At 37.7% G+C, this 17,691-nt stretch overlaps 1 protein-coding gene, 1 non-coding gene and 1 pseudogene across 3 annotated transcripts; 1 reads left to right on the top strand and 2 right to left on the bottom strand.

Annotated features, from left to right (window-relative positions):
• Positions 1-316: 316 nt before the first annotated feature.
• LOC149117582 (U5 spliceosomal RNA) lies at positions 317-437 on the bottom strand. The gene has a single exon (XR_016205790.1). It is a non-coding gene; the product is annotated as a U5 spliceosomal RNA (small nuclear RNA).
• A 1,390-nt stretch (positions 438-1,827) lies between these two features.
• Positions 1,828-5,137, bottom strand: LOC110044418 (uncharacterized; annotated as a pseudogene).
• Positions 5,138-7,509: 2,372 nt separating this feature from the next.
• LOC110044388 (myophilin-like) lies at positions 7,510-16,821 on the top strand. Of its 2 annotated transcripts, none has more exons than XM_089283322.1 (6): positions 7,510-7,655; positions 9,653-9,792; positions 10,427-10,514; positions 11,125-11,232; positions 11,936-11,968; positions 16,488-16,821. In XM_089283322.1, the coding sequence occupies exons 1-6, from the start codon at positions 7,605-7,607 to the stop codon at positions 16,683-16,685; spliced, it is 618 nt and encodes a 205-aa protein (XP_089139448.1). In that variant the 5' UTR covers positions 7,510-7,604; the 3' UTR covers positions 16,686-16,821. The 2 variants fall into 2 exon arrangements, with proteins under 2 accessions (XP_089139448.1, XP_020605589.1); XM_020749930.2 differs by lacking the exon at positions 16,488-16,821 and adding an exon at positions 14,381-15,050.
• The last annotated feature ends 870 nt before the right edge of the window (positions 16,822-17,691 follow it).

Genomic DNA, 17,691 nt, shown 5'->3' with positions numbered 1-17,691 from the left:
GATTTGACTGGGAAACTTTTTGAAAACTGGTCGCTGAGGAGAGGTGGTCGCTTACGAGTGGTCGTCGCAACCGGAGGTTCGACTGTATATACACAACTTAACAAAGCCGTTTGCGGTGACGTCAGTAAGGATCCCCCAACTGAATAGGCACCAAATGATAACCAAAAGAGGAAGTTTTCTCGTATTTCCCACTTTGCACTGATTAGTTGATAAAGTAGGCAGTACGTGAACCCTGTTATGTCTCGTTGCTTTATGTTATTTTGGGGCCGGATTTTCTGTTAATTTTACTGGTGTTTGTTGTTTACAGTTTGTTGGGAGCCCCGCCGAAAGGCAGGGCGACGAAAAATTAGTCTATAGACTCATTCAGTTGTTCTCCTCCACGGAAATCTTTAGTAAAAGGCGAAAGATTTATGCGTCTTGAAGGAAAACCAGAGTTACTTGTAACGGTGAATGGAGACGCTTAAATTCTGCTGTGCAGTTTCTTCCGTATGGTTTGCATGTGGCATTTGTTGTTAATGCGCATGCGTAGTATCCAAAGTATTTAAATAGAACCGTTTATGACGGGCACTTCTTTGTTTTTTACCACGAGCGCTATTTATTACCCTGTGCGATGTCTGCGAGCAGCCTTTCATGGGTTCAGGGAGAAGCAAAGTCGATGAGCAAAGTAGCGAGAGATGAGTCAGCGAGTGAAGCAAGTTTACGTTGGTCAACCTCGCTCCCAGGCTCTCTCTTCTCTGCTTCCCTTGGTCGTTGGAAGAAAGACCCTAGTTGCGGCTGGTTACTTGGCCACCCAGGGTGGTAAAAAAAACCCTGTTGAGCGGGAGGGGTGGCAGAGTGTTTTGATTGTTGCTGTGGCAAACTTTCTGGGTTTCAAAACCTCGAACAGTCACTAAAAACTACCCACTTTATCGGGGTTTGATGTGGAATTTTGCCGATGAATAATGGTACTTTATTTCTACCATCTCCAAAATATAGAAGACTTTCGTTCACAAAAAAATTTGGCAGCCGAATGGAGCTCAAACCTTTCGACGGTTAGCACATGTAAAATGTCATATACCGAATCGAAGTGAAACCAGTGAATCAGTCTCTTGAATCTTTGAATTCGGAGGTAATTTCATTTCTTCGTTTTATGGTCTTTTGGATGCTAAAAAGTATTTCTGTCACACAGCCGATTAGCCGAGTATTCTGACTTGCAGTTTTCTACTGTACAAATAACTGTGCAATATCGCTGTATATTTGTACTGTTATTTGGACTGTATTCGCTGCAGTTGGATAATAAAATGGTGTATTTGCCTGTGTGTGGTTTAATAAAGAGATGACCAGCGATCGCCTTTCTTTCACTTCAGTTGAGATCGACAAAAATTATTCGTTGACTCTACCTCCGTGGAAAAGTTTGTGTCACAGGTGGTCACGTGACCAGCGGCAAGCAGGGTCTTTGTTCCAACGACCAAGGAAGGCAGAGGAGAGTGCTTGAGAACGAGGTTTCGAGCTGGTGAGGGTCCTGGCCTATCGCTCGCCGACTGGTAACGGCTTTGCTTGCGCTGCCAACAACAAGAGCTTGCTCGCAGGCTACCCTGTGCGCGCTCAGAGAGATCGATTCCCATAGTTCTGTTACTATACTAAGATCCAAAGATTCACCGGTGAAGTCATACAGGTACAAGTGGACCACAATCGGGAGCAGACATAATATATTACAATTATATGTAGAAATGCAATTTGCACAGCATCTATTTCATTCTCTTTTTTACTCTCTGTAATTTGGAAACGAGAACAAACCTTATTTTTACAATTTACATGCGATTTCATGTAAAAAACAAAGAAAACTCCTAAAATTAACTTTGATAGAAGGCATATAAATATTTACATAACAAAAACTTTTCGCGACATACACGAACTTGATTTTTTCTTCCACTAACGTTGGACCAAGAATTGGTTTTGTTCAGAAGAAATGTCATTTCCTCTGGTTGATTTTTGAGGTTTCTTGTTTCCCTAGCGTGTACTTTCTCGTTAGTAGCACAATTTTTCAACGAGAATCCCAAGGCCATCCAGAGAACATCTTTTTCAAACATCCCGCGGTCTAAATCTTTCATTAATTTCTCGATCTCAACATCTGTGTAGCTTAAATTGTGATCCACCAAGTCAAGTTGAGATAGAATCAGCTTTTTGTGTTTCCTCAAGCTTTCTACCTGCTCTTGGAGTTTTGTCAACTTCTTATTCTTGTATGCCATGTTAGAAAGTTCAATGGCCAAAGAGGAATTTTCTCTCATCAGCTTAGCAAGTTGCTCCACAAGTTCTTCAATGGCCCTGGACTTTTCGTAGTTTAGTTCCGTCATCTCTTTATTACTCTCTGAGATGATTTTGGCATTTTCATGCTTCAACTTTGCCAGCTGATCCTCGAGTTGCTCAATAACTCGCGATTTTTCTCCAAGTTCATTCATCATTTCAGCATTCTGTAAAATGATTCTGGTGTTTTCCTTCATTAACGTAGTAAGGTGATCCCGAAGTTGGATAGCATCCGTCAGATTTTGTTTTTTGAGTTCGCTTATCTCTTTGTTCTTCTCTGAGACGATACTGGCGTTTATATTCTCATTCTGGGCTAGCTGATCTTCACGTTGGTCAATAATCTTAGACTTTTCGTCTTTCAGCTCATTAAACTCTTTTACCTTTAGCTCATCAACTTGCTTGTTCGACTGTTCATTGGCTGCCTGACTAGACCCCAGGCTTCCCTCTAAATAATCAATATTATCCAACAGCTCCTGTTTCTCAGCCAGGGTATTGTCCAAACTTTGCTCCTTTCTCCTCAAATCACGTTTCAAATTTCGCAGTTCTCTTTCGTTGTAATGCTCGTTTACTCTTAGTCTCCTTAAGTCCGTTCTCTTGGTTTTCAGCTCGGCCTGAAGAGTGCTGTTTTCAATCTCCAAAGCTTTCAATTCCTTCTTCATGACGCTGATCTCAACCAAGAGCTTCACATTCTCTTCATTTGTTTTTTCAATAATCTCCTCCAAATCTTTGTTCTTTTGGTCTCCGTCCTCAATTCAACCCACTGTTGAAGTTCCTCTTCTATTTCGGAATGTTCCTTTCCCAGCTGTTCAACGAGGTCCTTCTTATAGTCCCCAACACAACTGGTGGAGACTCCATTGCTACTTTCAAGCAAGGTCTTTACCTCGCTTTTAAAAGCATGCTCACACTCTTTGCAGAGGGACACTTGTTTTTCCAGAACGTCGACTTGACGTCTTAACAGCTCTTCTCGATGATTGCACATGTGCAGATCTAGAGATCCCTTCAATAGCTCCACTTCCTCGCGTAAATACGAGTAATCGGTTCCAACGTCTCCAGGAACGGATGTCTTGTTTGGACCAATTACACCACAATGGTTGTGGTCACTTTCAATACCATCTTCCTTCTCGTCTCGGTTAACGTTATCCGTGGAAATCAAATTCAAGGGCCGAACAGCGGAGACACCTTGTATTTTGGTGTTTTCAGTACGTTGTTCTTTCTCATCGTTGGAGACCTGTTTGTAAAAATTAATAAGATTTGTAAATTAACCAGAGGAAAAAGTGGCCGCGAAAAGACTTAAGACGAATAGAGAATTTTTTGCTGTCTAATTCGTAAATAAATGGTAAAAACTGCATGCACATGTAGTTTTACAGAGCTATGGGGCTATGAACTCTATGGAGAACGAAATTGAAACTATGCCGTAATCGAGACCTGTGGGGGATGGGGGGAGAGCAACATTCAGCAAATCGCAGCTTGAGATCTCATAGATTACTTCTCTGGATGGATTGTATGCTTTCTGTAAAAATAACTGGCATATTTAATAAATATTTACCTGTTTTGTCTCTAACGGTGTGACTTGTTTTACTGGTGTTCTTCGCGTCACTGGCAGTGTTGATTCTGTGGCATCCTCAGGAGTTCTGTATCTGGTTGCTGTTGAATGTTTGGGAGTAGCGTTTGTATTCACTGCTGCTTTTCCGCGTAGGATTATACCTGATGAGATTAAAAGATCAGTTTACTGCTATCACCAAATAAAACTAAGTGCTAGGAAAATGAACATCATTGAAATATTTCACAAACAGCCGCGAGAAAAATGGGAAGGAAGAGCTAGTCTCTTCGAACCTTTTCCACACTTTTATCATGCCTTATTTTCAGTATTTTTATACGAATACTGTTTGTATTTCTAATCTCTCATAATGCTTGTGTCATTCATGATGTAATTTGACATATCGAGAACGATCAAAGATATCAATATTAATAGCAATTTAAAAGTGAAATCCAAACAAAGTATGTACTGTAAACTCCTTTGAGAAGTTAAGCTCAACAGTAACTGGGGAAAATTTGTCGCAAAATAACTATTTACTGTAAAATCTTAAATCGAATAAACAAAAATGCTATCATAACATTAGATGGCAATACCTGAATCTCTTTCCAAAGGTCTTTCTCTGGTTGCAGCCATCATATTCTTAGGGATTTTATCCCTGAGAGCATCCTTTCCGCTTGTTCGACCGATCGCAATCGGAATCCGGGATGGCGGCTTGTTTTGAAGTTTTTCCGCGCAATTCCTCAGTATGTGCTGCTTCATATTAACTTCGTCTGTAGACGAGGAGCTTGTCCTGCGCTTGTTGCTCAAACGAGTCACTGTGGGGATTGGTATTTTGGATTTTTGTTGAACTGGAGAAAGGCGATTCTTGTCGCCTTTAATCTCTCCGCCAAGCCAGGTCGCCATCGCGTTTTAACTGCGGTCTCTGACGCCGAGCTTGAACGACAAATTTCTCGAAACTTTTCCCGTGCTTTGTTTGTTTGTTTTTCCGTTTGGTGGTTTTCTCTTCCGTTTGACTGCCGTTGAAATTGATCACAATTTTCTTGCTCCGAATCTCAATGCTGAACGCACCGATAGCTCTGAAGCAAATGATTGAGTTTTCTCACAAATCCATGGAAACCGTCTTCGATCGTTTCGTCATCAACAACCTGACATAAGTTATCATTGCTCGATTGCATGCGCACAGCAATCTACGGCTGCAATCTAGAAGTACTAGAACTTGCTTACGGCACAGTCTCCGCAAATTATGGAATTTTACTTCATCATTTAGTTAGAATTAATAAGCTCTCTCTGAGAAAACGGATTTACCATAAGCTTAAACTTATATCAAACTGACAAGACCAACAAAAAGCAACTGTGAATTTGGTGAAGAAATTTAAGCTTACCATTTGAAAAACAAATTCTGTAAAACGTCTTGGGAAGCAAGAAACCAACCGCACCCCTTCGACTTTCATCGGTAACGTACGACGGAGAAAATGGTGACTGTATTGAACTGAGCATAATTCCACCAATCACATTTCAGCGGAAAGGTAAAAATTCAATAAGCTTAAGCTTATAAAAAGATACACAATCTCACCTCGATCTGAAAAGGCACGAACTTACAGTACAGTGAGTGTAAGTACACTGGCCGAACTTCGAACTAAACAGAGCTAAACAGCAGTGTGCAAACGATCGAATTTCTAATGTTGATAATTCCCGCAGCTGCTATTGAAGACTTGTGGAAAGTGTGAATGGAAAAAACCCTACGCCCTACGTTGTTTGCTCTGAAATGACACTACATTTGATCAAGCCAACTCAATGCATGTAACGCGAAAACGCTCAATCACGAGCAAGCAGTTTAGTTTTCTGTCAATCAGAAAACGTTCAGTCCAAAATGACTGATTTTGACTCAGTTTTAGTTTTCGTTAGGCGTTTATTCCGATTTTTTCGCGATATGAACCACTTTTTCCAGGGTAAAAGTAGGCTTCTGTTGTTGAAAAGCTACTTTCACATGCTTCAACGTGTCCTTAGGAAACAAAACAGGCTTGAGACGGTCAAACACTTCTCAAATTGGACCACACGAACCAGGGTGGTCTGCCGATTGCCGATCTTTCCCAAGCCTGCAGCGTAAATTTATCTAAAATCCATGTTGTCATTTTACTACATCCTCACAAGGGCACACGGCTCTTTCTGAATTCCTAGTCGTACTGTAAATAACACGCAAAAGTCTTGTTATAGAAATTTTAGTCGCAGGAAGAACATGACAATATTTTCTATATTATGCTCTAAAACCGGTTTCCAGTTTCCTTCGGGCTATCTCGTTTGAGTATAGACTAGTCGAAACCCGGAGGGAGGGGTAAACTCCCGTGTGAAAAAGTTAGGGATGCTCGTCGAAAAATTTGAATGAAGACCTATCATATCTAGGCATGGCTCGAGCTTTATTTGTCCCCTAAAAATGTCCCCTAAAAAAAAACGCCACTTTATTACAGACATGACATCGTTTTTTAAAATATTCCTTCAAGCGCAACCCGTAAAAGAAGGCTTAGAATCGTGGTGTTTCATCCTGGAAATCCTAAGTGAGACAAAAATCCGTGATTTACACCACTAAGACGACGAGCATCCCCGACCTTTTGACATATGAATCCACCCAGCCTCCCCCCACCCCCCCTGCCCTCCGCCCCCGCCCTAGAGGATTCGAATTCATCCCTCGCGTGAAATTGATGTTCGGACAATTGCTGATTTTGACATCTACTGTGCTGGTCTAAATTATTAGTTTCCCACAATTAAAGATATAACCTGTCAACATCCGAAATTGTCACATGCATAACAAATTCGAGTTCGGTGTTTGCCTGAATTTATACGAGGCACGAACAGCCCGTGCTAAATTGAAAAGAACGTCAAAGGATGACTGGATGTGGTGCCTAAGGTTTGATTGAGGTCGATCATGGCGATATCGCGGATTGATGCTATCAGTGTTAGGGACAAAGATGTCAGTGTACTATGGACGTTTATCAATTCCACTATTTGCTGTTGGAGTGGAATTTGATCAATTATTGGATTCCTAGGTATCGGAAATCCAATATACTACACTATATTTCATATTTGCGAAAATTGTTACCTCAAGTGCGGTGTAGCTAAACGAGTTTTCTACGATTGAAATTGTTTCATTCTTGATTAAATAATTTTATAAACATGTGTCAACTTTGCGGCGAGACTTCAAACAAGCTTGAATACGGTTGCCGCACTGACTTCCATATATGGGCATTATAGTTCTCGAACCTTTGCCGATGCTCGGGGTTGCTCGAGTTAACTTGAACTAACATTTTATGCGACTCAATCACTGAGTCCAACTATACATTTTGTTTTTGTTTTTCACCCAGTCACTGCCAATGAATTTCGTTACTGTTGGGTGGAATGACGAGAGAAAGTACAAAAAAATTTCAAGTGGCTATAAATGAGATCATACAGATACCACCGTCCCCTTAGCTCCAAAAACAAATTTATCCTGAGAAGTTTCCAGAGTTTGTGACTTTTATGTCAACTATAATAATAATTTCTGATCAAGATGTAGAGTTTAATTGACTTATTTCGTTTAGTAAATTAAGAATCTCTGCAGCATCCTTGCCTTTTATCGTAGCCATAGAACCCTTCTGTCATGACCTTCATGCCCCACCCACATAGCTGGGATTCTGGGGGTCGTAATATGAAGGTCTGCGTCTGTATTGTATGAGACACTTTAAATCTGTCCATCGTTGCAGTAACTTCTTTGGCGAGTATTCCTTCCGTGTTCCAGCGTAAACGTATTACCATGGCAGGAAAAGCAAGAGGATATGGACTCACAGCTGAGTTGCAACGAAAAGTAAGAGTTTAAGCCTAATTCAAATAGTCTCTTGTCCTTGAAAAATGGCATTTTAAACTAGCTTCCATGCCGAGCCAACACGGCCAACTCCCCACTTTTCAGCTTCAGCTGTTGCTCAGTTGCAGCACCAGGAATTTGTCAGCTAGCGCTGTAGAGCTGAATGGATGTTTACTGTTTGTTGGAGCTATTTGTTCATGGTTTTAAGAGTAGAAAGGATGACAACGAAATTAATTCAAAGTTGGAAATGATGTCTCTCTATTTTTTGCTCGAGTGAGTTTCAATACCTGAATCATCTGGAGCTGTTTTTTCAACAGCGTGTGGTTATATCTTTGCGATTTTAGTCGAAAATCATTGGGGTTAGCCATCTTCTTGCCACCACAATACTCAATTATATTTTTGCCATAAATTTACTCCATGCTGAAAAACAGCTTCATTGCTCGCTAGCCTTGTTTTCTCTTCTCCTAATCTGCGCGGGCACTGTACAGATTAAATAAGCTAAATTAAGACCGAAAAACGTTTTCTTCTACATTTCGCCATGTGCTAAAGCAGAAAACATGTTTTGGAAACGTATAACTTCACTTAAGGTAAAATGTCAGATTTATGAGAAATGAGGTTTTTGTTTTATCCTCCAAAATATCCGGCGTAAACGGAAACCCTTGATATGGATACACTCAATTGTCTGTCGGGTCACGTCATTGACAGAATAACAGAATTATTAAAGTAACGCAGAATTTGTTGCGGCCTTCTCGGAGGGTCTCGATGGGGTCGTGGCTTCTACAGCTGACAGTTAATATTTTGGCTTTTTAACGGCTAACGGTTAATTTATTTTCCTTACGGTAAACAGAAATCTTAGAAATTAATTACCCTTGTTTTAAAAAGTTAAAAATTATGTTTTCATTGTTTAAAAAGTTAAAAATTTATTTTAATTACTGTTGAACAAAAAAAGGTATAAGAATTGTCGTCCTTTTTCTGTCGGCTACCAAGCCACAAGAACAGACATGGAAAAGGCTTGACAAGCGTTCTTGAGGCTTTCGCTTTCGTGGCTAAATCTTTTTTTTTTACGGCTAAGGCTAAATTTTTGGCCCGTTTAACGGCTAATGGTTAACCCAGGGGCTGGGTTAACTCCAGTAATTTTATTTTCATGGCCGGGGAAAACTGGGCCTCAAAAAAGTTGCTCATCCCAGTCTTTTTGCGCCCTATTCACAATGGCGGCCCTTGCGGCCAAAGACAGCAATTGTCAGTACTACACTAAAATGTTCTCCGGTTAGCCTGAATATCACTTTGGTTAACCTAAACAGCACTCCGGCTAGCCTAAATACCACTTTGGTTGGCCTGAACAGCACTCCGGTTAGCCTGAGTAGCGTTTCGGTTAGCTTAAGTTAGCGCTGACTTGGAATGGTTAACTCTTTAACAGCGTGCAATTCCTGTGTTTAGCTGCATGTTCCCACGGGAGAATGCACGGGAGAACTGCACGGGATAACTTAACAACTTTAAAACACTGAAGTGTAAAATGACAAAGCTAGTGAGCGGATCTTTAGGTCCATGTAAGTGAAAATAAACTTGTTATTATTTCAGCTTTAAAACGTTGTTGTTTTTCATATAAACTTTAAGTTAATTATAAGCTTAAGCTTATTCGGTGTTAATTTAAGCTTATAGTTATTTTCATTCTTAGTATTTTCCTAAAAAGCTGACTTAAGCTTTATTGGTTTGGTTTATTGGTTGACTGCTTTTTCTTTCTGAAGCTAGGATTTCAAAATATATAAGCTTGTCTCTGTGCAGAAATGTGGCTTCAAGACTGCAGTTTTCTGGTGCCTTGAATTTGATTGAGCTGGGGATAATCAATTGTTCAATGTCCACTTTACTTGCAGAGAAAGCACATTGTCAACTTTTCCAGACATGTAGCTGTTAGGGCGTTATGAACTTGTGTTCACCATGAACATGTCGGCAAAGAAAGCAACCATGTAACCATGTTTCAATCCCTGTTGTTGTCATAACAGAAAGACGCCAAGTATGATTTGGATTTAGAGCAAGAGGCCCGACAGTGGATTGAAGCTGTCTTGGGGAGAAATGTCTTTGGTGATAAATGTGGAGCAGACCATATGCACGAAGTCTTGGGTGATGGAAAAGTCCTTGTGGAGTAAGTGTCATATAAGCTTACTTATGAGGCCTTCCAAGGAGTAAAAGTGACAAGCGACGTGACCCTGAAAAGCCACACAGGAATTTCTAATAAGCACGCTGCAATCACAATTGAATCGGACATAACTCAACACCATTACCTGGACAGTACTCTGTTCTTTCATGAACCCCATATTAGCATTTTATTTCCTTGCAAGTATCTTTTTGTTCTTATTGTAATTTTTTCTACTTCGCACTTTTTACTGTATATATTTCAATGATCACGTGTTTTCTTCACTATTTGTCAAAGATTGCAGACTGGCAATTGAAAGCTCATAATTTTAAAGTATTTCAACCAGAGAATGTTTTTTTCAATTTTAATTATGGCTTATCCTGGTTGCTCATCCATTTTAAAAAGCATTTTTCTTCTTGTGCAGACTACTTGTTTATGTTCCAAAATTATGGCTTAGATAAGAAAGATGCAAATTTCATTATAGTAACACTTCAAAAGACAGCACTTTTTTCAGATGAAAGTATCAAAGGTTATAAAGATGCAAATTTCATTATAGTAGCACTTCAAAAGACAGCACTTTTTTCAGATGAAAGTATCAAAGGTTATAACAGCAGTAGAATAATAATTTTGTTTCTTCTTGCAGACTAGCCAATGCTCTATGCACAGCAGACCCAAACAATAGCTTAGGGCCTGGAATCAAAGTAAACGACTCAAACTTGGCATTTAAAAAGGTGATTTAATTTGTTTTTAGATGACTTGAGTACTTAGTAGGCAAAGTAGTGATTAATTAATTAATTGCATCAAGACATTATTATGACTAGATTACTAGCTCAGATTTGCAACTGCAATTTTGATCATTTACTCCCTAGGTATTAGTTATAGGTAGTTAATTAGTCAATTAGATCTTGGGCGGATAATTAACTTCCCGCTTCTTCTCTCTGTCCTTCTTTCAAAGATTTGTGATTAAGTTTAGATAGAGTGTATTCATAACCATGTCCTTTTAACACTGAGTACTGTAAAACAAAAACTAAATGAAGTATACTTTAGTATTTGAACTCCGCAGGCATTTTGCTCTGCAAGTGTTGTTGATCAAGTGCAACATTATGCTGGAAAGTCAGTACATCTACTTAATTGTTCACTGGCTTAATTAAAACAAACATACATCTTCAGTTGCAAGTTATTATTTTTATGGATATATTTTTATCATAAGGAGGAAAAGTCCTTTAATTTCAACATTAAAACCAACAGACCAGGGGAAAGTATTACTCGAGAGATTGGGTAATTAAGTATTACCATTTTTAATCTTTTTAATTTGTATATTTTTGGACAATTTTTTTTCAGATGGAAAATATAGGAAATTACTTGAAATTTTGTGAGGAAAAGCTGGGAGTAGCAAAATTAGATCAATTCCAGACTGTGGACTTGTATGAAAAGCAAAATATGAGTGCAGTAAGTTAACAATTATTGGACTATTACATTGTAAGATTATCAATTCTAGTAATTAGCTTGTTTGTCAATAGTGATTAACATGTGAAACGCATGTACATGTACTTAGCTGCACACAAGAAACTATGTACCTATGACTTATCCCCGAGGGGGGGTGCAGGGTGGGGGAGATGGGGAAACTTATAAATGATAACTTTTTGAATGCTTGACGGAAAACTTGAATTGAACCCCTAAAGACGACCAATCTGTGTATGGCATGTATTCTATTTGACCCCTAAGAGATACCACTTAAAACAGAATAGGCGTGATTATCAGTTGCTGTTCAGGAAAGGAGCCAAACTAGAAAGACCGGCAGAAATCAAACCTAAAAACAGAAATGTGAGCTTTTTTTTTTAATTTTTATAATTTCTTAGAGTGCACCCTAAAAGATACTTTGACAGTCTAAAATAGAGGTGTTTAGTCATGAACATCCAGAGGCAGTGAGACCAGAATCCTTGATTTATACCCGTAAGGAAGACAATGAGCAGCCCCAAGCTTTTCATATGGGAGTGCCCCATGGAGAGTTGTTCCTTTTATTTAGCTTCTCATGGAGCAAGGAGCATTAACAAATTGCTGCCTTAGCCAATGCTATACCTGTAGGATTTGCCAATTTTCAGGCCAACAGAGAGAGTTTGAGAAATTGTAACCTCTAGATCTTCTATTGTAGGTCTTAGATCAGATTCATGCATGTGGACGCCGGGTAAGATTTAGTTTTTTTCTTGGTAGTACCTTTTTTATTTTATTTAACTAGGTAGTTCACTATTTAACAATGATTCATTACAAAAAGAAAGTATTGATTCAGTCCATAATATTGTTGCCTTTAAATAACTAACAGGACACTTCACTTCTATATTTTTAAGATGTATGGTCTTAACCTAGTTTAGCCTCTTCCATTGGAATTTGAAACCACCTTGGAACATAAGAATTGTGTATCTTATTTTCTTAAAGCATGCAAGAAAATTTAATGATCGCAGATAACTGTAATGCTGTTTCTTACCATGTTCCCTTTATAGAAAAGAGTTACTAACAATAATTGATTTGAATTTTAAAATGTCATCATTGCGGATAAAGATTTCTAGAAATACATATATCATGCACTTTGTCTTTTGTGGCATGCACAATCTCACCAATGTCTCAAAAGCCATTCAACTTGTGGGTTCTTGATTGTTGTGGTTTAAGCATATATTAGACAATTAGATTATGAGCTTGAGATTTCTATCGCGTGATAGTTGACAAGGGCACAGCCCGAGTCAACTATCATGCATAGAAATCAAGAGCGAGTAATCTAATTGTTTTAGTATAAATCTACTTGTCGTTGAAAAATTTAATCTAAATCCTCTTCAAAGAATCTTCAAAAACACAAAGAAGCGGCCCGCACGATGCTACGCTACTCACTACCTATCACAGAATAGATAGTGAGTAGCATAGCCAATCAGAGAACACCATTTGTGACAGAACGCTAGTAGATTTATATCAATACCCAATATTATCTTCATTAAGTGCCTGGAGAACTTATTTCCAATTATCAGGTTTTCTCTTGACTGAGTCTCCTATTTTTCTTTTTCTTTTTTTTTTTGGTAAGAAGCCTTTATATTTGAGCAATTCCACTTCTAGCTCATTGTCTTCATGCAGACTACTAGTACCTTGTTCTGTAAATCCAAAAAAGCATTTGGTACTTAAGAGTTTTAATTTCATGATTCTGTATAGCTCTAGCTAGGTGCATATTGAAGTAAGGTACTTTATTTAGTAAAACTATTTGGCTGTCAGTATGTGTAGGTGTACAACTGAAACATTTAGCTAAATGCCAGCTTCAATTTGGTAAAGGTAAATTAACTGGCGTAGCCATAGCTGACATTTCAAGCACCAGAGCAAAGCACTTTTAATTATTGAGGGTAGTAGGCTTATAGCTCAATAAAGTATGAGGAAATACAGCAATTCCAAGAATTATAAAATGTTATCAATAATGCTATTACTAGCACTGTCATTTTGCTCTTGATGTATAAATGTTATATGATTTGAAAATTCAGTAGGTAACTTGCCAAATCAGTGCATTCAGTACATTCAGTATTTTATTATACATTTATAAACATTTACTGAATTACTTCAAAACCTCCAAACAAAATATGCCTGGATGTCCAGGAATGTTTTGTTTCCAGATGAATCAAGTAAATTAAACAGCAAAAAGAATAGATTCTGTAATTTACATTTTACAGAGATCATGTGTACTAAAGGCATCAGCAGTCAAGTGTTGATCCATACTGTTGATTGACCCTTGATCAACTCTCTAGCGACACCTTGGTTGACACTCAATCAATACTCCATCAACATCTCAGTCAACAGTTGGTCAACAGCTGACTAATTTTAGATCAATGCACAAAAGTCGGTCAACACACGGCCAACTATCGACTGACTGTTAATCAATTGCAGAGCGAGTGTCAACTCTGTATTGATCGGGATGTCAACCGAGTACCAATCAAAATGTCGATCGAGGATATTGACTGATGGTATTGATCAACAGTCCATTGCGGATGTCATTAGTACACATAATCCTTTGGTTTTTGGGAAAAATTATCAGCCTCAAAGATTTACAAGATTTTCTACCCACAATTGGGATTTCAATTCACTCTCACTCACATTGTAGTTACTTGCTAGTCAATCAGTTAGTTAGTTTTTTTTTTCTTTTATTGCACATTGAGTAGACAATCAAAACAATTTTTAATCAGTATATTCTTTCTCTCACCCTATATCATGCATTTGGTATCATATTCAATCAAAAGGTCTTATTCTCCAATAAGTGGGTTTAACAAGGACTTGAGAAATTGCCATTGAAATTAGCTCTGATCTTGTAGAAAAAGTCTTTGCCATTCATTAAGTTTTCAATTCTGCAATATGATTGTCTCTCTGTGATGTTTGGCATACCATCCAATGATTATGAATGAGTTTAAAAAATGAGGGGTTAAAATTAGATTTCAAGGGACTCAAAATTATGTGACGCTTACTAAAATTTATGTCATTTTAAAACTGTGGAATTAAATGTTGTAAATTATTGTTTCAAACCACTTCATTCATACCCCATACTCACTCATTCAATCATGTGTACCTACATGGGCAGGCTGGAACAAAAGGTTTGTCCGTACCAACGTTGGGACCCAAAGAGGCTACAGAAAACAAGCGTGAGTTCACAGAACAGCAGCTTAAGGAAGGACAGAATGTGATTGGGCTTCAGATGGGAACCAACAAACTAGCTTCACAGGCAGGAGAACATTTTGGCCGCCAAAGGCAGGTGGCAGGACACGACGCCTACAATTGATTTCTGACTATAAAAGGAAGTTCTTTACTTGGAATGATGTGGCTTCGTATTTTTTTTTCGCTCATTGTGTAGCCATGAAACTTGATTTAATCATTCTTAGATCCTAAATATTCAACTGCCAAATGTTGTATGGTGTTGCATGTTGTTTACGATATATTAGGTGATTATTAAATTATAATTGAGTATTTTCTTTGTCCAAACTTAAGAAATACATATGTATGTTAAGGCTGTAACACTGAGGTTGTGATCATCACACATAGATTGAGGTTTTCGGCATGACACTTTGATTGTTAAAATTTAATCACACTGTTGATTTTTAATAAAGAATAGGTACATGTAAATTCAGTTAAAATTACCACAGCTCATAATTTTATGTCCTAGACAACCATTTTATGAGTTACAGCATCAATTGCATTAGAACTGAAATCAAAGTAATGAAAGTCAATAAATATAATTTGGAGGACTTAACAAATGTGAATTATGGTGATCCTTTTATTTCTACTGTTCTTGCCTTAATTATGCTATAATTAGACTGTCCACATTAACACTGATTCAAGGTTTTAGTGCAGATTTTGATTACAATTCCAATGCATCATTTAGTTGCTATAATGCAATTGAAAGTCATTTTATTCAAACATTAATCTGCATTGGAAATTATGTTTGATTCATTTTGTATATGCTGTAAGTTAACTGAGTTTCTGTTCTCCAGTGTATGCAGCCTTTCGTAGTTTTCATTAATTGTAGTGTGGTGTTTTCTTTAATAAAGATAAATGGGCAATGACTGTCAATGTTGTAAAGCCATTGTTCAATATTTGTCAGCCATTTTAAACATAGAACAGTTTTCAACTGAGTGTTGTAAAACCAAAACCAAAGTAATCACTCTGGCCAATCACAGAGGACACAGACAATCCAGTGAACCATTCAAACCTCAAAGCAAATATGTGTACCTGATGTGAAGCATGGTAAACATAATAAGAAAAGGAAGACTTTGTAGTTCGATTGCTAGAGCAGGGTTTTTGACAAGAATCATGGAACTAGAAAGATAGCAGAGTTGAAATACTCTAGTTAGTTTTAGAAAAATGTTATATCCAAGGGGCATTTTCCATATATTAAATTTTACTAGTTTTCCATCTGTCAATCCTATCAGCCATGTTATTATACATGATCAGAATCGAAACACTGCACCTCACGAATTCATCACTGAATCATATGGCAAGGTGAGTCTACTCTTCATGTTCATTTTACACAGTTGTGTACAGTATATGTGAACAGTGTTTGAAACTTTAGGTTATTAAGAGGCCAGTGGGAAAAAATCTTATCTTGGATCTTTAAAGCTGATGCATGGTTAAGAATTATATTTTTGTGAAAGGGACAGTGAAATCAGATGGGTGTTTTAATGTAAGCGCAGCCAAGGGCAATCCTGTAAATTGAAAGTGATGGATTTGATTTATTTCCTGCTGTCTGTTTACTTAACCAATCTATAATTATGATTACAACTTTGCTTGCACAAGGTGTGACTTAAAACAGTCCAGTTCGTTTCATGTACATGTCCTTTTTACAACCATCTTGGATTTCAATCAGTAATGGAACTGTGTCTTAGTTTTAACTCAATGCAGACATCATCTTCTCAAAATATGATAAATAACTGGTGTCCTGGAAAGGTTAATTGCACTGTGATATAGCAAGTGTAAATTTCCTTTAAAACTTTTTGATCACTGCAATAATGGCATTTTGTTTTTTATGTTATTGTTGTCGCTGTTTTGTCATTTGCTGCTCTCAATAATAATGATAATGATAATGATAATAATAATAATAATAATTACATTAACTTAATTGACATAATTTTAGTGGGTGTTAAGTCTGTGAAGATCTTTATTAACACCAGAATATTTGTTTTTATCTAATTCAGGCTGGAGTTAAAGGGCTATCTGTCCCTTCCCTGGGTCCTAAGGAAGCTGAAGCACATGAGCGTGAATTCACTGAAGAACAGCTCAAGGCAGGCAAAAATGTGATTGGGCTGCAGATGGGCTCCAACAAAGGAGCCTCCCAGGCAGGAGACCATTATGGCCGTCCAAGGCAGATTGCAGGAGACACTGCATATAACTAACAGACCAGCAGTAACAGACCAGCGGTGACAGACCATGAAATGAAACCATGAAATTACTCAACACTGATGGATATCAATATCTGTTTTTGATTGGTAGATATCATAACTAACACTTAAAGACCTATTGATGGTAACAATGGATTTAAAGAACAGGATATACACACAAAATTATTTTTGTTTATGTTAAAAATGCTGCTCGTAGTTTTTATAACCAAATCTTTGTGCAAATGGATGCATTTGTGTGTGAAATAAATTAAGTCAGTTTTATCACCATTTAATTACATGGACTGTTTCTGAAATTAATTAAATTAATGTTAAGTTTGTTCAAAATGGCATGTCGCAGGGACGTGTTGTGTGAAAAGGACAAGACTGTACCTGTGCTACCGCTGAATCACTTTTCATGTGAACAGCTTGTGATTTTGTGACAACATGTCCTTGCGTGCAAGGTTTCCCTTGTGAGTAGCACCAAACTTTAGTGTGGTTGGATTTGGTTTGAGGGATAATTTGTAACGACGCTTAAATTACCAAGAGCAATAAATTGTTTATGAAATAACTCATTTCTCTCTTGTTATGCTGATGTACCAGTAAATTATCAGAACGTGCATGGAAAGAAATAGAGGGAATTTGTAAGGAGAATAAACAATATTGATCAGTTACCATGTTAAAATCAGCTAGTGAAAGCTCAGTCTATCACTTAAATGGGACAGAAAAAAAGTGTTGTTAACAATGCCAGAGTTAACTTGCTCTGATGTCAACGAGCAATTTTGTTAAAATATTTTTTTTCTATATTATTTGCGTGATGGACTCGTTATTTACGAATTGTTTAAATCATGTTTAATGCAGGACATTTCTTCAATTTTTTGGCAAAGCCACATTTTTAGCAACAGGAATTAGGAGCGTGTTCTAAATTGGAATTAATTTACAGACTATGCGTCTGAGGTCAACTACGTAGCTAGGAAAATATGCTTCGAGAACAGTCGGTACTCAAGTTACTTAGAAGTGTTAC

Source organism: Orbicella faveolata, unplaced genomic scaffold, assembly GCF_042242905.1.
Source record: "Orbicella faveolata isolate gen_17 unplaced genomic scaffold, um_ofav_v1 contig_12, whole genome shotgun sequence".
NCBI lineage: Eukaryota > Metazoa > Cnidaria > Anthozoa > Scleractinia > Merulinidae > Orbicella > Orbicella faveolata.
The sequence above is the reverse complement of the archived record's forward strand: the minus strand, read 5'-3'. Positions and strand labels throughout refer to the sequence as shown.

Bases quoted from the DNA above. Each gene is read 5' to 3' on its own strand.
- LOC110044388 (XM_089283322.1), top strand. From the start codon at position 7,605: ATGGCAGGAAAAGCAAGAGGATATGGACTCACAGCTGAGTTGCAACGA. The intron at 7,656-9,652 runs GTAAGAGTTTAA...TTGTCATAACAG, and splicing joins CAGCTGAGTTGCAACGAAAA to AAAGACGCCAAGTATGATTT. The intron at 11,233-11,935 runs GTAAGTTAACAA...CTTCTATTGTAG, and splicing joins AAAAGCAAAATATGAGTGCA to GTCTTAGATCAGATTCATGC.